This window comes from Notolabrus celidotus, chromosome 6 (assembly GCF_009762535.1).
Source record: "Notolabrus celidotus isolate fNotCel1 chromosome 6, fNotCel1.pri, whole genome shotgun sequence".
Taxonomy (NCBI): Eukaryota; Metazoa; Chordata; class Actinopteri; order Labriformes; family Labridae; genus Notolabrus; species Notolabrus celidotus.
The window spans coordinates 35,504,461-35,527,067 of NC_048277.1; the positions used below are offsets into that span (position 1 = coordinate 35,504,461).

At 41.8% G+C, this 22,607-nt stretch overlaps 1 protein-coding gene across 1 annotated transcript in view; it reads right to left on the reverse strand.

The window, feature by feature from the left end:
* Positions 1-22,607, reverse strand: part of LOC117814264 (pleckstrin homology domain-containing family A member 7-like) — a 289,372-nt gene that overhangs the window by 84,386 nt on the left and 182,379 nt on the right. The window contains exons 6-7 of the mRNA XM_034685487.1: positions 12,445-12,549; positions 8,826-8,898 (exon numbers count right to left, since the gene is read on the reverse strand). Coding sequence (XP_034541378.1) covers positions 8,826-8,898; positions 12,445-12,549 — 178 coding nt within the window. The remainder of the gene's footprint in view (positions 1-8,825; positions 8,899-12,444; positions 12,550-22,607) is intronic.

Here is a 22,607-nt window from a genome sequence, read left to right on the forward strand (position 1 = left end):
GTCCTGGGGAAAGTTAGTGAACCGGTCCTGAGGAAAGTTAGTGGACCTGTCCTGGGGAAAGTTAGTGAACCGGTCCTGAGGAAAGTTAGTGAAGCGGTCCTGGGGAAAGTTAGTGAACCGGTCCTGAAGAAAGTTAGTGAACTGGTCCTGGGGAAAGTTAGTGAACTGGTCCTGGGGAAAGATAGTGAACCGGTCCTGGGGAAAATTAGTGGACCGGTCCTGGGGAAAGTTAGTGAACCAGTCCTGGGGAAAGTTAGTGAACCGGTCCTGAGGAAAGTTAGTGAAGCGGTCCTGGGGGAAACTGCTTTAGCCACTCGGCCGCAGCTCAACTCAGCCACGTCCCATAGTTTCCCCAAATCCACTGCAGTTAGGAAAATAGAAGAATGAGAACAAGCTGTTATCTTCAGCGGTGGATGTGCAGACAGGGACACACGAGCACAGCGGTGCAAAGAGCAGAGAGACAGCTATACAGACAGATTACAGGCAGTACGTGATTAGCAAACAAGCTAACAGCTAATGCAACACTAGGGGAGCTGGCTGAGACGTCAGGAGACGGTCTGAGCAGGAGCGGAGTAGTTTTGTTGAACATGTGTGAACGTGACTCAGTGTTTCATTTCTGATTGGTTGGATATTTATTACGTAATAAATATCAGATTAAACCAGCCCCCTTAAAACCCAGTGTGAAAACGTGTTGAAAAACATAATTGAACATATTTGAAAAATGGTTCGAACTTGAGTTCTAATATTTTCACATAGTTCTTAGTTTTTACATATGGTCTGAAATATCATAGGTAGGATGTTTTTGTTGATTCGGGTTCCCAGAGGCTTTAAAACTCAAGCTGGTCCCCACAAAGATAGAAAAAAAAGCACACATACACAAACACGCAACCAGAATATCTCACGTCTTAATTACTTCACACACCTATAAATAATTATCCACTCAGTATTTGTTTTCACTGAACATCGGCCGGCATGCTAGACTGAGTTTGTGTGTGCGCGTGTGTGTGTGTGTGCAGCAAACAATTACCACATCATAAAATGTAGTAATGGCACGGAAATGTGTGTGTGTCTATGTGTGTGTGTGTGTGCACGGCACCTGCTCGTGCACGTGGGTGTTTGGCTGAGAGGTGATAAGGCGGCGCTGTGGATTAAAGGGGTAATGTGTTAAAAATAATTCAAGGACTTTTGAAGGTGACATTCCCCGCATGGTGGGCGAGACGGTGAGGTCTTTTTATCTGCGCTGCCCCCGTCTCTCACACTCTGAGAGCACACACACACACACACACACACACACACACACACACACACACACACACACACACACACACACACTCTCACACACTCACATTGAGCAGACCGGACCGTGACAAGTGGAGTTAGATAACATCCAGACAGCACAAGAATGGCAGTGTTTGTCACTGTGCTCTGTACACTTGTCCCCTGTTTATTTCAATAGAGAGTTTGTTTTTCCTATTTACACTGAAGGTCTCAAGATGCTCCGTAGATTTTATATAAACACTGGACCAAAAAAAAAAAAAGGACTGACTGTATACCTGGAAGAGAAATGAGAGGAGAAGAGGGCGTGTATACTGGATTCTAGAAATGCTAAAATTATGAGGCCCCAAAACGAATAAACTTCTGCAGAGAATATCAACCAAGGCCCTCAGGGAAAACCTCCTTAACAATGCTTGTTCAAGAACAGACTGAGCTGCCAATCACAGGTCATTCTGATGTGTCCTTTCAAAATAAAAGCCAAACGAAATTTGAAATTGAAATTGAAATTTCAACGCGAAGGAGCAGAATTTGCGAGGGTTTCCTTTCTCAAAATAAAGCTTGGAGTTTAATTATCAGTTCCTTTTTTATAAGGTTGTGGTCTCCACTTTTTGAGCCTTAGGTCATTGTTACTTGGGAGACCATAACACAAACCAAGTGGAGATTAAACATGACGTTATACACAGAACATGATCCAGGCGTGAGCATTCAATTCCTTTGAGTGTTAGAGGGTGTCTGCAGCTCTTATTCCACATTTACATTAAAGGTGACATATCATGCTTTTTTCATCAATATATATTGGTCTAAGAGGTCCCCAAAACATGTCTTTGAAGTTTATGCTCAAAAAAACACTTTGAAATCAGATTTTGGTCTGCCTGAAAAGCCCTCTTCTTCAGCCCTCCTCAGAACACTCTGTTTTCTCTCTGACCACGCCCCCTCAGGAAGTGGATGTGCCTCGGCTGTCCAGCACGTTGATCTAATGTTTACATGTTGGCTGAATATACACGGCTGCTCACAGACCCGCGTTACTTCAACCCTCTGAATCTGATCCAGAATCTGATCCTGATGGAGAGGCGCCTGCAGTAGGACCTTTCTGAACCATTGGTCACAGATTTAATGTTTCTTGTTGTTTTATTTATCAGTATGTCGACGTGTGACTTGGTACACAGCTACGAACATGTAGCTATGTGGCTATGCTAACTAGCGCTAGCACTTATCCATGATAAGTAAAAATCATCCACTAGATCTTCAAATCTGCAGACGTGGGGAGTAAAACCGACCTCTGCCAGAAAGGCAGCAGGACCTTTCTGAAGGATTGGTCACAGATTTAGTGTTTCTAGTTGTTTTATTTGTCAGTATGTCGACGTGTGTCTTGGTACACAGCTACGACATGTAGCTATGTGGCTATGCTAACTAGCGCTAGCACTTATCTATGATAAATAAAAATCATCCACTAGATCTTCAAATCTGCAGACGTGGGGAGTAAAAGTGACCTTTGTGTTTATTAAGACAGCCTACAACTAGCATGCCTCCCTCCTAAGCTCCTTGTTAGCACACATGTGTGCAGGGAATGAAAAAAGGAGGAGGGGATTCAGTATTATTTTATACAGTCTATGGGCTGAACAAGCTCCGAGCTCTGACTCCGTGACAGACCGGATATTGTTGTTACGTAACAAAAACACGGAAGTCTGAAACGGCTCGTTTCACACACATTTACAGAAAGGTGGAGAAATCAGAACAGGGGCAGAATGGATTCTTTTCATTCTCGGGGGGTTTGTAGACAGGGACACATATTTCAGGTAGAGAACCATTAAAAAGTCAATTTTGCATATGTCACCTTTAATGTTCTTTGGTTTAACAAAGTGTTCATAGAGAAATCACAGAATATCAGTAATGATATATATTAACTCGGTCACACTCAGGAGAAAAACCTGTGTTTAAATGATTCATGTTAACGTTTGGTTTCATTGGCTGCAGGTTTGACAGACAGGTTTCACAGCAGGCTAACTGACCTGAGGTTTTTAAAGACGACAAACCAGATCAGGTTAAGTTTTCTTGATATATTGCTGGTTTAATTCCAATTAAATGAAATGCTAAAACAAGTCTTTAAAATACAAAGTATGAGAGTCCTATTTCAAAAGTTGCACCCCAAGCTGCTACAACTTTCAAATGTGCAGAAAAGCAAACACAGATACGACCTCTGAGGCTCCGACACAAACCGAACAGATAAAGGTAATGAAAGAAAAACAAAGAAAGCAGAGGGAGGTTTGGTTGTTTCTGCAACAACAAGAGATAAAGAGAAGCAGTGCAGAGACAGATCAAGTGGTTTCATGTTGAGAAGAGAAACCTTTGAACTCGAGAGACGGACAGAGAATAGAAAGAAAAAAAGAAGCGACAGAGAATTGATTCCCTCCTGTCGCAGCGCGGAGGCAGAGGAGCGTGTCCCGAAAAAGGTCTGGTTAAGAATATGGAGATGAAAAAGAAAGGCGTGGAGAGGCAGATAAAGACAGTCAGGGGATGGAGGCTGATGGGGAGGGCGGGGTGGTGGATGAAGTGTGTGATGTAGCCATATGTGTGTATGTGGTTCTATATCTTTTCATGTGTTTGAACTGTAACCGACTGAGAGAGAGATCAGATTAATGCCCACCATGATTGAATCATGGCCTGGTTTGTCAGCAGCAGTTCACTTCAAATGCAGCATCAATTCATATTCCTCCACTATGTCCAAACCCTTTATGTTGAAAGCTTTCGTATGTGCCGTATAGATCTATATTAAAGAAGGGTGGTTATGTGCATATCATTCAAAACACTGCTGCAAGAGTGCAAACAGGGACCCAGAAAACCAGTCACATCACACCCACTCTGAGAAACCTAGACTAGCCTCCAGGTCAGTCCAGGTCAAAGAATAACTTCCTTCTTATAAAGCCTTAAATGGTCAGGCTCCTCAACGCCTTTCTGACCTGCTCACTGGCTACAGCCAAGTCAGATCCCTCAGACCATCAGGTATGGGCCTCCAGAATGAACCTAGAGTCAGTAGAAACCAGGACGAGTCTCAGTGAGGTCATCCGTTGGTTTCTGAAGAGGCGTTATGAAGCCAAAGGATGGTGGTCGCCATATTGGAAATACTGTCTTGACCTAACTTTTGTTCCACTGAGAAACTGGAACAGAAGAGCAGCTGTGGTGGGCCTTTAGCCTCCTAGCAAACAGCAGCATAGTGGTCAGCATAGCCGGCATCCAAGCCGAGGTGTTATGACACCAAACAACGGTGGTCACCATATTGGAAATACTGCCTTGACCTAATTATTGGTTAACTTGAAACTTGGCAAAGACCAGGAACTGTGGCGGGCCTTTAGCCTCCTAGCAAACAGCGGAATCGCGGTTAGCATAGCTGCCTTCCAAACAGAGGCATTATGAAGCCAAACAACGGTGGTCGCCATCTTGGAAATGCTGTCTCAACCTAACTGTTGGTCAACCTAGAAACTGGAACAGAAGAGGCACTGTTGCAAACCTTAGCCATAGTGATATAGTGGTTAGGATATAGTGATATAGTGGTTAGGATAGCTGCCTTCCAAGCAGAGGCGTTTTGAAGCCAAGCAATGGTGGTCGCCATATTTGAAATGCTGTCTCCACCTAACTTTTGTTAACTTGAAACTTGTCAAAGACCAGGGGCTGTGGTGGGCCTTCAGCCTCCTAGCAAACAGCAGTATAGTGGTTAGCATAGCTGCCTTCCAAGCAGAGGCGTTTCAAAGCCAAACAATGGTGGTCGCCATATTGGAAATGCCTTTTTCAACCTAACTTTTGGTCAACCTAGAAACTGGAAAAGAAGATAAGCTGTTGTAGCCTTTAGCCTCTTAGGAAACAGTGATATAGTGGTTGGCATAGCTGCCTTCCAAGCAGAGGCATTATGAAGCCAAACAATGTTGGTCGCCATGTTGGAAATGCTGTCTCAACCTAACTTTTTGTCTGCCTATAAAACTGGAAAAGAAGAGGAGCTGTTATAGACCTTTAGCCTCCTAACAAACAGTGGTATAGCCTTTAGCATAGCTGCCTTCCAAGCAGATGGCCCGGGTTCGATTCCAGCAAATGCAAATCTTTTGGCAGCAGTAGCTCAGTCCATAGGGACTTGGCTTGGGCACTGGAGGGTTGCCAGTTCAAGTCCTGGTATGGACCAAGTTTGGCAATTGGACCAGTGGCTGGAGAGATACATCATCACTGCTGAGGTGCCCTTGAGAAAGGAAGGCAAGGACCCCCAACTGCTTGGGTGGCGCTGGTTGATGGCAGCCTCCTCACTCTGACATCTCATAATAAGTGCATGTCCATAACATGTTTGTGCATGAGTGTATGTATAAAAAACTGTGTGTGTGGCATGATCAAAAAACACCTGAATGTAAAACTTAAATTTCCCCCACAGGCAGTTAGCTACAACTAACCCGCCTGTCAGTCAGTTTAGCCACGCCCCCAATCATGCCAATACACGCATAACTCTTAGACTTAATATCTTCAGAACAGATGAGTTATAAAAAAAAAACACCTTTAAACGAGTTTAAATTTGATATAAAAAAATGACATTTTAACATGGGTGTTAATGGGATCTTTTTGGCTTTTGGAGTCAGCCTCAAGTGGACACTTGAGGAACTGCAGTTTTTTTGGACCTCTGCACTGGCAGCCAAACTATATCTGGTGAAGGTGTGTTCAGTCACTATGGAGCAGTTCTCTGCCTGCTGACCCGAGCTCTATGGAAACTTTATCTTCTGTTAAAACCGGTCTTAAAACATTGCTTATCCCTCGTGTCTTTAGCAGTTGTTGTCAGTGCATGTGTGAATGTGAACCCGGTCTCATGTCTGTGGTCATGTGTGTAGTGTCCGTGTGTAAGGTCCTGTGTGTGTGCTCCAGCAAGTAAAGGTCAGGGACCATAACACCTGTGCTTTAAGTATTTACAGTATGTGTGTGCTGCATGGGTTAGTGAAGGTCATTTTCTAAATGTGTTGTAAATTTAATTTATGCGCTTCTGTCCAAATGTATTCATTGTTTTACTGTACATGTGTTTGTGCTTGTTTGTTTGAATTATCACTGAGGACATTTCCAGGAGTGCATATCTGACGGTGGCTCCAGATTTAGGTCAGTCGGAGAGTCTTTATTAAGTTAAACTCACAGCTAATCATTCTATTAAGCTGTGTAATGACTTTAAACAGGGTATTTAGCAGCTGTCTGTGTACACAGGCTGCTGGGACTGGAGGTAGCCTGGAGTCCCTGCTGCAAGTTTTAAATAGAGAGCACGACCATTGCATGTGGCAGCTGTGGGGTCAGGTGCTAAGCTGTCAGAAAACACCTCACTTATAATAATAACATTAATAAATCAGATATATCTGTAGAGCACTTCTCAAAATCTAAGTTACTAAAGTGCTCTACAAGGGCAACAAAATAAAGCAGGCAGTTCATTCTCTTCATCTCCCTCTATCCCTCTCTCCAACCCTAACACAGTCTCAGCAGACTCACAGTCTGTCTAACATGAGTCTGGTTCTGCTCAAGGTTTCTGCCTGTCTTTCTGGGAGTCCCTGAGCTCCCTTGTCCTGTAGGTCTGCTCTGGCCTGCTGCTGTAGAAGTGCCAGACTCCAGTTTCTACAACTACTAATAGCCGTCTTACCACTATCATCTCTCTCTCTATATTATTCTCCTCAATCCCTCTCTCCAACCCCAACACGGGCTCAGCAGATGTGTGTCTAACATGAGTCTGGTCCTGCTGGAGGTTTCTGCCTGTTAAAGGAAGTTTGTCCTTGCCACTGTAACTTGCTAAATGCTGCAAAGTGCTCTGCTCATGGTGGATTAAGATGCGATCAGACTGAGTCCTGTCTGTAAGATGGGACTGGATCTGATCCGGTCTTGATGTTGGGTCTTTATTAATAATAGAACCGGTCCTGGGGAAAGTTAGTGGACCGGTCCTGGAGAAAGTTAGTGAACCGGTCCTGGGGAAAGTTAGTGAACCGGTCCTGAGGAAAGTAAGTGAACCGGTCCTGGGGAAAGTTAGTGAACTGGTCCTGGGGAAAGTTAGTGAACCTGTCCTGGGGAAAGTTAGTGAACCGGTCCTGGGGAAAGTTAGTGAACCGGTCCTGGAGAAAGTTAGTGAACCGGTCCTGGGGAAAGTTAATGGACCGGTCCTGGAGAAAGTTAGTGAACCGGTTTTGGGGAAGTTAGTGAACCGGTCCTGGGGAAAGTTAGTGAACCGGTCCTGGGGAAAGTTAATGGACCGGTCCTGGAGAAAGTTAGTGAACCTGTCCAGGGGAAAGTTAATGGACCGATCCTGAGGAAAGTTAGTGAACTGGTCCTGGGGAAAGTTAGTGAACTGGTCCTGGGGAAAGTTAGTGAACCGGTCCTGGGGAAAGTTAGTGAACCGGTCCTGAGGAAAGTTAGTGAACTGGTCCTGGGGAAAGTTAGTGAACTGGTCCTGGGGAAAGTTAATGGACCGGTCCTGGAGAAAGTTAGTGAACTGGTCCTGCGGAAAGTTAATGGACCGGTCCTGGGGAAAGTTAGTGAACGGTCCTGGGGAAAGTTAGTGAACCGGTCCTGGGGAAAGTTAGTGAACTGGTCCTGGGGAAAGTTAGTGAACCGGTCCTTGGGAAAGTTAGTGAACTGGTCCTGGGGAAAGTTAATGGACCGGTCCTGGGGAATGTTAGTGAACGGTCCTGGGGAAAGTTAGTGAACGGTCCTGGGGAAAGTTAGTGAACCGGTCCTGGGGAAAGTTAGTGGACCGATCCTGGGGAAAGTTAGTGAACCGGTCCTGGGGCCGTCCAGCAGCGCAAGGTAACATCAGCTCTGCAGAAGCCTCAGGCCTCACCAGCATGTTTAGTCAGAGACTAGAACAAAACTCGGCTCATTAATTGTTGTTTATATACATAATTTATTAATACCTAATTCCCTTACAAACAACAGGAATCTAGGACTGTCCAGTATCAAGGGATTTTTTTTTACAGTCACACTGGTTGAATTTTTGGCTAAAAAGTTACTGAATCGATTTCAAGTCAGTGAATCATTTCAGATCGTATCGTTCTAAATGAACCAATATCGTCTTTTAATCGTATCGGCAACCACGAATCAAGATATGAATCGAATCGTTGTTAAAAAGATCCGTTACACCCCTAGTAACTAACTGTTAGGTGAGTTGTTGGTTGTTTCACGGTGGCAAACTTTTCTCAGGTTTTAGATATTTAATTTTTAAGAAACACCAGTGAGACACCTTCGAATGAAACGCAGTCTCATACAAAAGGTATTCAAACATCCAACGTGTGTGAAGCTTTCAGACTGATTTTTTTGAATTCCTTTTTGAGGGTGTTTATTTCATCAAGATAAAGATGTAGTCTTTTTTTGTCAAGTTTGCAGAGGTGTTGCTGTTTTCAATTACACTCCACTGAAAGTCTGTTAATGCTGAAGGAGTGAATAATAAAAAGAGAGCAGAAGCAGCACGGGTGGGAAAAGGGAATTACAGTCATTTTCCCTCACGTGTCGGGTCCTGTCGACATTTCACAGAGGGAACTTTTTTACCTCCAGCAGAGCCTCACCTTTGTAGTAGAACAGACAGAAATCAGCCAAGACGAACCACTTCCTCTTCCACAGACGCATCCCAGAGCTGTCCTGCAGAGAGGAAGAGGGGTAAAGAGAGAGAGAGGGAGGAGGTAATGAATACATTGATAATGAGACAGGAGGACACGAGAAAATAACAAGACGAGAGAGTTAGAGAAAAGAGAAGTGGGAACAGAGAGGAAACAGAATTAATGAAAGAAACAGCGCAGAGGATACGAGCAGGGATAAAGGGAGTGAGCATGAACAAGAGGGAGGAAGGGAGCGATCATTTGTCCTCGTTCAGCGGCTCGCCGGGCCTGCCTCGGCTGCTTTAGTGTTCGTTTTGTCTTTTTATGATCTCCTGCTGAAAACTGAGCCGCATGGAGAGAGAAGGCGATACAGGAGGGACCAAATCACCCAAAACGTTAATATGTAATCCATCGTTGGCTTGAAACAAACACATCTAGAACCATGTAATTCAGTCAGAGTGGTAATATATCATAGTGTGGAATATGCAAATGTATGTGTAAATGTATGTGCATGTAATTCTGCCTCTGCAAGCTTTAGATGTTATGTCGTAATTAAAATATAACTGCCCTACATACAAGCATATGCAGCTTTGCATTGAGCTGTGTGTACCTTCCTGCCTCTGCCTGCTAGTGTGTGTGTGAATGTGAATGTGTGTGTGTGTGTGTGCGTGGCTCAGTGTGCGGTCATTAAAACGTAACTGCTTCCCTCGAACATCACTCACTGTTTGTCTTGTACTGAGGCCAAGTGTTTTCCAGTGGGACGACGCCAACTACAGATATTTTAAGTATAACTTCACAAGCAGAAAGAGTCTCCAGTAATAGTCTGTCTGTGATCAACAGCAGGTGCTCTGCGCTGCCAGAGAAAAAATAACTAATCAAGAGAAATATGAAAAACTGGGCCACTAGAGGAAACGTTACAGGAGTGTGGAGGCACAGGCTGGAACTCATCCCTGTGGAGTGTTGAAGAGACACGAGCAGGCCCAGCTGATTCTCAGGCATGGATTCTTCTTCATACGTTTATAGTATATGAGAAATGTGCTGCTGCAGCTTTGTTGTTGCATACATGCATTTTCTGACTGCACAGAGCTTCATTAAAGCTGGGGTTGGTAATCAGATTTAGATCCACTTTTTGTTATACTGGTTAAAATGATCTTTATGTCCTGATGGTAATCAATACATGATGTGTTCCTAAAAAAGAGTGAAAAAAAGCTGCTATCTACAGCCGGAGTAAACCTGGGAAAACACCAACCAATCACCGTTTTTTGGCTCCCCAAATTTTAAACCAATCAAATCCTGTCCTGCCGTTCTGCCCTCCTCCTGTGCGTACATTTCCCCAGCGTTCACTCCTCCGAGTCCCCGTCTCCTGCCTCTACTTCCCCTGACTCTATTTACTGCCCCTCTCGCTCCACCTCGGGCCTGTCCCCTCTGACCTGATGAGGTGCTTTGCTCAGGACTGTAGTCCGGATCAGAGTCTAAAAAGCTCTCACCAACAAGCAGAATAATTAATGACGTTCAGTAAGTCCTACAGAATATATATATTTATTGTAGCGTCCGTCCGGACGCTGTAGTGATGACGAGCCGATTCGTGAACACGTTGATCTTTAATAACCGGTCACTGTCGGCCGTGATCACGCCAACCAACAAAACAACAATCAATGTTTGAATGAATGAAGAACTTCTCCTCTTGTCTCTCCTCTCTCCCACTCACACACTCTACACCTCTCCTGATGCCTTCACTGACTGTCAACACTGTAGGAATTAAGAGCATCTACACTGAACACGTTTAACAAACAGTAGAGCTGTTACAGTATTATATATGTGTTATAACTTTTCTCCTGATATCTTGTCACCGGTACAACTGGATAATGCTAGCATGACAGTTGTGAGTGCTAACAGCAGCCATGTTTGTTTGTGTTTTTAACTTTCACTATGAGAATGTTTTGGTGAGGACCGGTTTTGAATCAGTCACGATCATATGGTCGAGAATCAGCGGCGCTCGTACATGTGAGCGGGGGGGCGTCATTTTGGAGGAGCTCCGAGGGAGGAGGGGAGGGGTTAGACGGAGTCATGAGGAAAAGCTACATTCAACTTCATGCTGGTTTTCCGAGACTACCAACCCTAGCTTTAATTGGTACAATTAATTGGATTAACTGGTGTTATTCTAAACTCAACTCATTTTTATCTACAGTTGTGCTCATAAGTTTACATACCCTGGCAGAATTTGTGATCTTTTTGGCCTTTTTTCAGAGAATATTAATGATAAGAGAAAAACTTTTTTTTTTACTTATGGTTAGTGGTTGGGTGAAGCCATTTATTGTCAAACAACTCTTTTTATATCACAATGACAACATAAACTACCCAAGAAATCATAAATTCTGCCAGGGTATTTAAACTTATGAGCACAACTGTATAAAGCACCTTTCATACATTCAAGCATGCAGCCCAAAGTGCCTCACAAAAGAACAGAGACAGAAAACAACAGGAATAAGTACAAGTGGAAAGGAAAGGGATATAAAATAATTTAAAAAAATTAAAAAATGAAGATCAGAAAAATCAAATCAAATCATTATGATAAAATCAATAAAATAAAATCATAACAAAATAAGATCATTATAATAGAATAAAATCATTTTAATAGAATCAATAAAAACAAATCATTATAATAAAAATCAAATCATTATAATAAAATAAAATCATTATAATAAAATAAAATCATTATACTAAAATAAAATAAATTCAATAATTAAACTAAAACAAAATCCTTATAATAAAATAAAATAAATGCAACCATTATACTAAAATAAAATCATTATACTTAAATTAAATAAATGCAATCATTAAACTAAAATAAAATCATTATACTAAAATAAAATAAATGCAATCATTAAACTAAAATAAAATTATTATAATAAAATCAATAAAATAAAAACAGATAAATACAAGAAAAATAAATTTAGAAACAAATATAATAAAATACGATAGAATAAGATAAAATAAATAAAAATGATATTAAAGCAATAGTCATTATGGTAATAACGGTAATAATGCAGCCAAGGGCTAAAAGTAAATTACACCAAGTTAAAAGCCAGATTAAAAGGTGAGTCTTGGTTTGATTTTAAAAACACCCAGAGAGAACCTATCTATTTATAAATCACCTGGTGCTGGTATACAGATCGCTGGAATGTGATTACCTGTTGTCTCTGTGTGCATCTAACCTCTTCTTTTGGATCTGGAGGTTCTCTATGGTGCTAAAAACTCTATGCCATGGAATTAATGTTGGACTAATGTGGTGTTTAGGGCCTATTGTGCTAATTGTGGGATGTGTTTTACTTGATATTCTCATTTAATGTGTACTTAATTGCATGAATCAAGGCACATTTGGCAGATCTAAACTGTATTTTTATTCTTTCAGACATCATAAAATGTTGTTTAAAAGTCAGCTCAAGAAGTTTTGATGCATCTGTAGTCCACTGAATAATGTCACACTGCAAACCTGCAAACCAGTCTTCATGTTGTGTTGTTTTTTCTTGATTTGTGTGTTCGTGTGTGTTAGTGTGTGTGTGTGTGTGTGTGGAGTGTGTGTCCTTACCTGTTTGTAGAGCCATCCTCGGACCACCACAGGGACATTCGGGTTCCTTTTAATGGCCTGATCTCTTTTCCCAAAACTGTGCACCTTCCCGCTGGAACGGGAGTTCTGAAACACAAACACACACACACAGAAGGCTTTAACACACTGAGAGCTTCACAGGTCAAAACAGAAGGGGTTACATACGGGGAGACGATGCCCGTCAGTCCTCTGCTGTGCGTCATATTATCACTTTAAAGTGAATTAGCAAACAAACGATTAGCTCCGTTTGTTTTCACACTTCTAATCAGCTCAGGAGGAAAGTTGTGTGTCTCATCATCATCATTAGAATTTGCAGTTCTGCGTTAGCCGGGTTAATGAACTCAAGATCACTCGAGAGGTAATCCGAAAGCCTTTCACAGGAACATTTAGTCCGTGTAGTGGAGCTGTAGTGAAAAAGAGCAGGACTGAAAGAGAGCGTGATCCGTGTGTCAGGGTTGGAAGCATGCAATGATTCAGTCTGATTTAAAGCATTAGTGAATAGACTCTCACCCACATCACAATTAGCCCATTTTTTCAGGTACACCTCTCTTTCTGCCCCAGTTGTTACATAATTAGAGCCATTATCTGAGCGATGACAATTTTCCACTGGACCGTTCTGAGCGTTTCTGAGAAATTTCAAAAAGGCCTCTATGGTCTGTCAGGTACAAGGTTAGCAGAGCGGGGCCGTGACCTGCAGGCTGCTGCCAGACAGACACCTGCTGGAGAGTCTAGTGAACCTGAACGGCCGCCATTACAGAGAGTGAGGCAGCGATTCAGACTCAGACTATTTAATGGCCATCGTTTCCTCTGACCTCAATAAGGAATCAGGAGTTCTTATAAAGCTGTACGCCTTAAAAACACAAGAAATCTGCAAAATCATCATCATTCCACCGCTTCTCCATGGAGAAACAACCGAAAAGACAACAGATAGTAAAAATCCAGAGAGACATCTGGTTCTGTTTACATGAAAAACATGGTTAGCAGCATCATAATACAGCTAATACCTGGGCTGCCAACTTTGAGGGTCTGGCTGGAGTGATATTTGAATGACATGGACCTTTTCACATGTACTTGCGTTTAATCACATGCACTTATTTTGATCACATTTATAGGATGCCCCAGTACCCGGAGAGATCCCATGCAAGCACTGGGGGAAGATACTTGACCGGGGACTCGAACCAGGAACCTACTTGCTGTGAGGAAACAGCATTACCCACTGCACCACCACGTCTGGTTAGAAATCAATTAACAGAATTCAATACGAAGGGAAATTAAAAATTAAAAAAATATGCAAAAGCAGTGATTAAAGCTGGGGTTGGTAGTCAGATTTAGATCCACTTTTTATTATACTGGTTAAAATGATCTTTATGTCCCGATGGTAATCAATACATAATGAGTTCTTAAAAAAGAGTGAAAAAAAAGCTGCTATCTACAGCCGGAGTAAACCTGGAGAAACACCAACCAATCCCTGCCTTTAGGGTCCAATTTATAAAACCAATCAAATCCCGTCCTGCTGTTCTGCCCGCCTCCTGAGCGTACATTTCCCCGGCGTGCACTCCTCCGAGTCCCCGTCTCCTGCCTCTGCTTCCCCTGACTCTACTGACTGCCCCTCTCGCTCCACCTCGGGCCTGTCCCCTCTGACCTGATGAGGGGCTTTGCTCAGGACTGTAGTCCGGATCAGAGTCTAAAAAGCTCTCACCACGGGGGCTCTGACAAGCAAAAGAATTAATGACATTTAGTAAGTCCTACAGAAATGTAGATGTACTGTAGCGTCTGTCCGGGTGCTGTGGGGATGATGAGCCAATTCGTGAACACGTTGATCTTTAATAACCGGTCACTGTCGGCCGTGATCACGCCAACCAACAAAACAACAATCAATGTTTGAATGAATGAAGAACTTCTCCTCTTGTCTCTCCTCTCTCCCGCTCACACACTCTACACCTCTCCTGATGCCTTCACTGACCGTCAACACTGTAGGAATTAAGAACATCTACACTGAACACGTTTAACAAACAGTAGAGCTGTTACAGTATTATATATGTGTTATAACTTTTCTCCTGATATCGTGTCACCAGTACAACTGGATAATGCTAGCATGACAGTTGTAAGTGCTAACAGCAGCCATGTTTGTTTGTGTTTTTAACTTTCACTGTGAGAATGTTTTGGTGAGGACCGGTTTTGAATCAGTCACGATCATATGGTCATGAATCAGCGGCGCTCGTGCATGTGAGCGGGGGGGCGTCGTTTTGGAGGAGCTCCGAGGGAGGAGGGGAGGGGTTAGACGGAGACCTGAGGAAATGCTACATTCAAATTCATGCTAGTTTTCCGTGACTACCAACCCCAGCTTTAAGTTGCCCTTTTTTTAAATTAAAAGCCCATTTATAAAATAAATGCATTCAGTGAATACACCCTGAAACCAGAAGGAAACTGAAGTAACTTAAAAAAGCAGAACAGTGACACCTTTCTTCAAAGAATCACAACTGAGACAGGAACATTTCAGAAGATGGACGGAGCTGTCGTTTGATTTATAATAAAACAAAAAAGTTCTGACCAACAACTCAGACAGATTTATGGACTCAAATCACAACGGTTCTGAAATTGCTGCTCCAAAGTATTACAGCTGTCACACACGGCTGAACAGGAAACCGTTCTGGAAATGTAACATTTTATTCTGTGTAACCTATTTGTTGATCTGTTGAACGCCAATTTCCTCGCTCTCGAGTGAACACTCAATCCCAGCCCTGTCTTCTCTGTGGCCTCTGGGTGATATTTATGTGCTATGGGTAGTATTCACCGCTGTTCCAGCTCAATGAGCTGTAATTCTGAATAAACAGTATACAACACCTGAGGCTGTGATGTCAATTAATCTTGCATTAAACACAAACACAGTAGGAATGCTCTGGTGCTGGTGCGGTTCAGGAAATGCTGACGTTATTGCATTTTTATTGTGTTTGTGTTTAAGCCTGCGAACACTCTGATTCAGTGTGCACATATTCATGAAATCTCATTAAACCACCATCTATTCTGAAGCCGCAGAAGAGAGACCGCATCCCTACAGCATGCACACACACCTCAGTCACACTGGTATTGTACAGACGATTGTGTGTGACGGCTGCACGAGTGTGTGTACGGACTGGCAGCAGCTCTGGGAGGCGATCACTGCGGGAAAACAGCAAACCCACTCGCTAATTAGATGGAGGCTGTTTGGCCAAGCATGATGCAAAGACACAGAGCGGCTCAAACACATCAGTAAATACACGTATGTGTGGGTCCGTGCATGTTAAATCTGTGTCCCTGCCTGTGTGTGTGTGTCTGCAGATATGTGTGTGTGGGTGTTCTATTTTTAGGTCGGGGTAATTGTGTGGAAAAGGCTCTGGTCCCTGCTGCAAGAAGCACTCTGTCTTGTAGGTGAGTGACTCAGCATGCAGTGCAGCTATTTGTTATGTTAATGGAAACCTAAAAAGCCAACAGAGCCTGGTCTGAGAGCCGCAGGTCGCCGGCTCAGATCCCTCGCTGGGCCAGAATAACCTGAGAGGGTGAGATAATTAAAGAGGAGAAGAGCTTTCTCCTAAATCTCTGGGATCCTTTTTAAGACACCAAATCCTTCCCAACATCACAGTTTCCAGGAGTCAGCCTGGGCTACTTTAAGTGGTACAACAACATCCTATAACTCATCTCAGACAAACAGATAAAGGTTGAGTCATTTATCAGGCAAAGACAGCAACATGTTTGTTAAATTTAGGTTCTTATTATGAGTATCTTTGTTTTTTATTGGAAGTCAGGAAGAATTAGTGTTTTGGAGTTTTTTTCAAGTTATATTTTTGGGCATTTTGGCCTTTAATGGACAGGACAGCCGATGAGAGACAGGAAAGAGACATGCAGCAAATGGTCAAGAACAGGAGTCGAACCTGCGACCACTGCAACACAGATTAAAGCCTCTGTACATGAGGTGCACGCCTAGACCGCTAGGCCAATGCTGCCCCAAAAATACCTGCATAACTAGAAAGTTCAGTTTTTGTAGGTTAAGATGAGTTTAATAGTTTGTCCTGTTACTTTCTGACACAGTTCTCATCTTAAAGTCCTGGGCCTGTATGCACGTCCAGCCATTACACAAATGGAACCATTAGTCTTAACGTACCATTATGGAACGGCCCATTTGGCGTAGCATTAGCTGCATGCACGACTGCAAATAATCTTCCAATTAACTAATAGCGCCATGAAAGCGAGGCTGGTGCAACACATCATATGTCCAGGGAACCTCCTGGAAAACCCTGATCCAACTAATTCAAATTGCGCATGCCTACTACACATAAACAACCATAAACAAGGCGGGCGGTACCGCTGTGACTGAGAGGAGATCAAGAAAGAACAATGTTTCAGCAGAAGAAGAAATGGACATTTGATTAGAAGAATCTAGAATGAACAAACAGCTCTTATCAGCAAGTCAATCCTCAAAGATAACAAACAAGGAGAAAGGGAAAGTTTGGCTTCAGATCTTGAACCGGGTAAATGAGTGTGGTGTACAGATGGAGGACTACCTGTCCCCCCATTGAAGGATGAGGACTTGTTAACAGAGTTGTTTGGGAAGGATCCACTTCACGATGTTGCTGGTAGGTTACCTAAGAATTATGTTGCGTCTCCTAAATCTAAATTTGCTGTATATTTCGACACCGTCATATGTTTCCAAAGGATTCATTTGATCCCTAAATATCTGTTGTCTTCTCATATTTGGTCTTAAACAGTAACGCATAAGCACGATGTCCTCCATCCTTTAAACAGCCTAACAGGTGCAGTCATCCTGCCGTTAGCACCTGTAATGGTGGGGTCTACCGCCGTTAGATTTAATGCTTTGTTGGGGCGTTAACCTGGCTCATGCAGACCGCTAATCCATTTCTTTTTCACCATTAGTACAATACATCGCTAATGGCTGGATGTGCATACGGGCCCTGGAGTTGAACTTGAGACTTATGAGACGTGGATTAAAGCCTCTGTACATGGGGTGCACGCTTAGACCGCAAGGCCAACAGTGCCCCAGAAGAACCTGCAGAACTAAGAAGTTCAGTTTTGGTAGGTTAAGATGAGTTTAATAGTTTGTCCTGTTACTTTCTGACACAGTTCTCATCTTAAAGTCCTGGGCCCGTATGCACGTCCAGCCATTACACAAACGGGACCATTAGTCTTTATGTACCGTTATGGAACGGCCCATTTGGCCTTGGCGTTAGCCGCATGCACAACTGCAAATAATCGTCCAACTAACTAACTGCGCCATGAAAGCGAGGCTGGTGCAAAAACGTCATATGTCCAGGGAATCTCCTGGAAAACCCTGATCCAACTAATTCAAATTGTGCATGCCTACTACACATAAACAACCATAAACAAGGCGAGCGATACCGGCTGTGACCGAGAGGAGATCAAGAAAGAACAATGTTTCAGCGGAAGAAGAAATGGACATTTGATTAGAAGAATACAGAACGAACAAACAGCTGTTATCAACAAGTCAATCCTCAAAGATAACAAACAAGGAGAAAGGGAAAGTTTGGCTTCAGATCTTGAACCGGGTAAATGAGTGTGGTGTACAGGTGGAGGACCGCCTGTCCCCCCATTGAAGGATGAGGACTTGTTAACAGAGTTGTTTGGGAAGGATTCACTTCACGGTGTTGCTGGTAGGTTACCTAAAAATTATGTTGCATCTCCTAAATCTAAATTTGCTGTATATTTCGACACCGTCATATGTTTCCAAAGGATTCATTTGATCCCTAAATATCTGTTGTCTTTGCATATTTGATCTTAAACAGTAACGCATAAGCACGATGTCCTCCATCCTTTAAACAGCCTAACAGGTGCAGTCATCCTGCCGTTAGCACCTGCAATGGTGGGGTCTACCTCCATTAAATGTAATGCTTTGTTGGGGCGTTAACCTGGCTCATGCAGACCGCTAATCCATTTCTTTTTCACCATTAGTACAATACATCGCTAATGGCTGGACGTGCATACGGGCCCTGGAGTCGAACTTGAGACTTATGAGATGAGGATGAAAGCTTCTGTACATGGGGTGCATGCTTAGACCGCAAGGCCAACGGTTCCCCAGAAGTACCTGCAGAACTAGACAGTTCAGTTTTTGTAGGTTAAGTTGAGTTTAAAAGTTTGTCCTGTTACTTTCTGACACAGTTCTCATCTTAAAGTCCTGTTGTGGTCGACATGGATCACGGATATGTGGCTGTTTCAAGTACATCCATAGTCAATGAGTATTTCTGATCTATACGATCTTTTAAAGGGTCTGGCACAAACGTTGAGACAGTCATGCCAGTGCCAGCTACTAGCAGCACCTCGTCCCGGTGCTGTTTAACATGACAGGTGTCCCGTGGAGTGTTTACGTTTACTGTCTTCACCTGCAGCAGAGCAAGTGTTGTGTGAGTCGCTGTTGTCTCCACTTCATGTTTCAAACCTGCTGTCAGAGAGCTGGACCCATCTAACAGACGTTCAGACCCAGATCAATGACATTGTGATTGTATGATTGAATTCTCAATTGATTCTCACTCAAGTACAAATAGCCGCCAGTAACTAACTGTCCAGTAAAAAACAACATGTCTGTTGTTTTTGTGGTGTTTGTTGGTTTCATGTCATCCAAACCTAAAGAGGAGAGAAAGCTGTTTTAGAAAGCTGTCTCCTAAAACATGCCGATTTAAATCCTCAGCTCAGAAGACCATAAACTTTTCATTTATCAAGAGTGTCATTGAACATCGACGAGTGCAGGAGCAACAGCGTGTCAAGCTGTAAACTTTATGAGCTGAGTCTTTGAATGCCTCTTTAGTTTGACTTTGTTTTACTGAGAGCTGAATCATCCACAGAGGTCTCCTCCACTCCTCTCTTTGGCAGACACAGGCTCACTTAAAGTAGTTTGTCTTTAGGTTGAGATTCCTTTAGTGTTTATCATTTAAACAGTTAGTAGGTAAGGCAGCTGAGCTACACCCAGAGGTCCTCTCTGCTCCTCGTATAAAACATCACATATTGTGTCAAACATGGACTGGAATCAAATGGAAGCTGGAGATAAGGGTTGTCACATTTTTGAAGCCACCACAATATAATGTCAGATATTTTTATGTTGGATCGCATCAAAAAGAACTGAAGCTACAGAAACTAGAGATTAGCTGTCATATTTTCAACAGAGAGCTGCCACGAGCAAAACACGGAGAGCAGCGGTGGTCAAGTGAGCGCCGCCGATGAATACAAAGAGGGGAAGCCGAGAAATACGATTATTTTCTGATTTCAACAGCAGTTAAACTCTATAGAAGTAGTGAACACGTCCATAACTCCACACAAACTTCCAGGAAAGACAGATTCTGTCTGAATGCAGCCACACTTTCTTTTTTTTTTTTTTCTACCTTTATTTTACCAGGAAAGTCCCATTGAGATACAAAGTCTCTTTTACAAGGGAGTCCTTGATCCTGCATGCTGTGTGTCTCTGCTCTGCCTCGGTCACACCTGCAGCTCTCACACAGCCACGGCTCGGCCAACAGTCCTCAGTCACAGGTCAGCAAACACCATCATACTAAAGCAGCATTTATTCATTTATTCATTAATTTATTTATTTTATTTCATTTTATTTTATTTTATTTTTATTTTAACTGATTCATTTATTTATGTATTTATGTATTTATTCTAATTTAATTGTATTTCATTTTATTTTACTTCAATTTTAATTTCTATTTAACCGATTCATTCATTTATTTGTCTTTATTTATGTATGTATGTATGTATGTATGTATGTATGTATGTATGTATGTATGTATGTATGTATCTATGTATGTATGTATGTATGTATGTATGTCTGTCTGTCTGTCTGTCTGTCTGTCTGTCTGTCTGTACGTATTTATGTATGTATGTATGTATGTATGTATGTATGTATTTATGTATGTATGTATGTATGTATGTATTTATCTATTTATGTATGTATGTATGTATTTATTTATTTATTTATGTATGTATTTATTTATGTATGTATGTACGTATTTATGTATGTATGTATGTATGTATGTATGTATGTATGTATGTATGTATGTATTTATGTATGTATGTATTTATTTATTTATGTATGTATTTATTTATTTATTTATGTATGTATTTATTTATTTATGTATGTATGTATTTATTTATGTATGTATGTATGTATTTATTTATGTATTTATTTATGTATGTATTTATTTATTTATGTATGTATTTATTTATGTATGTATTTATTTATTTATGTATTTATTTATTTATGTATTTATTTATGTATGTATTTATTTATTTATGTATTTATTTATTTATGTATTTATTTATTTATTTATGTATGTATGTATTTATGTATTTATTTATGTATGTATGTACGTATTTATGTATGTATGTATGTATGTATGTATGTATGTATGTATGTATGTATGTATGTATGTATGTATGTATTTATGTATGTATGTATTTATTTATTTATTTATGTATGTATTTATTTATTTATGTATGTATGTATGTATTTATTTATGTATGTATTTATTTATTTATTTATGTATGTATTTATTTATTTATGTATGTATGTATGTATTTATTTATGTATGTACGTATGTATTTATTTATTTTAATTTAATTGTATCTCATTTTATTTTATTTTTATTTTAACCGATTCATTCATTTATTTCTCTTTTAGTTATTTATGTATTTATCTTAGCTCTTAGTCATGTTGGTATTGTTCTTTGATATAATATAGTATAATTTTCATACTTTTATAAGTAATTAATTCTTATTGGTTTTGATGTACGATTACACTTGTAAAAACAAACAATCATTTAACCAAAAGTTATAGATGAGACCTGAACTTATATCTGGAATGTATGTAACACAATGCTCAATAAAAATATACTTGAGGAGATAAAACCAGAGACCTGCATGGCGGTGTACAGGAACAGATGGGTAACGTCACAGATACTACGTCCATTATTTATACAGTCTATGGTTAAAACTCCAGTACTGTGACAATCCTACTCCAGATCTTGATTTGTTATGCACTCCTGCATCGTCCTCATTCTTCAGCACCGGTGGTTCCCGCTTGGAGAATAAAGCAGGGTCATGTTGATGCCAGCCGGTCTCTGACTCTCCTGGTGGAGTTTGGGGGAGCTGCTATCTTTAGCTCACCGGCTGACATCACTCCTTCTGATTTAATGATAAACCTAAAAAACTACAGTGACGTGATGTGGGATGCTGAGAGAGATGACAGCTAGGCGTGTTTTATCATCTTGTTTCTTGACTTTTTGATGTCAGAGTGGAATAGTTAGGTAATAGATTTAAAAATCAAAGAGTCCTAGATGTGTGTGGAAATGTTAAATCCAATTTGACTCACCAACTTGATGATGAAAAAAAAGCCCAGCTGGTTTTAAATACTGAACAAGGACCTGGTGAGGCTCTTAAAGCAGCATCAATTCTTAACAGCAAACTAAGAAATGACAGCATCTCCTAAATGACATTGACTTTGATGAGTCCCAGAGAAGTTGAGCAGACTGGTTAAGGAGACAACATCCCTAAATATGCAGCGAGCGACAGAACACGAGGAGGGCTCAAAGGAGGGCTGTGAGAGAGCGGTGGGAGGAATCAGCTCCGGCTCTGATGTTTGTCAGAAGCAGAGAGGATGTGACTTATTTAAAAATGTCGATTCCTGTCTTGATGGCGGTGTTGCTGTGCAAAGGGGACACCAGTGATTCATCTGTTCTTTTGAGAAGCATTCCTTTGTTCAGACTTCTTCTTGTCAGAATGAGGCTGCTGCTGCTGCTGCTGCACTGGTTTTCTTGCGGTCGGGTAGCAGGGGTGATGAGCTGGAGCACCTGGGAGGGCTGCGGGGCCAGGAAAACACGGGGTGTGGAAAAGCGAACGGGCCGACGTGATGGATGCCCTGTCATCTCTGCACCGCGCCTGATGACACGTGTTCAATCTTAGTCCCCGGGCACCTGTTGATGGGGCAGGATGGGATTTCACGGCACTGTGGAGCTGCGGATGTGCGCGTGTGTGAGTGAGTGAAAGATATAGACTGAAAGAAAGACAAGTGACGAAGGGAGGAATATGAATAAACAGGACGGAAAGAGACGCTTTCCAATCCCAACGGCTGCTTCATGCTGAACAAA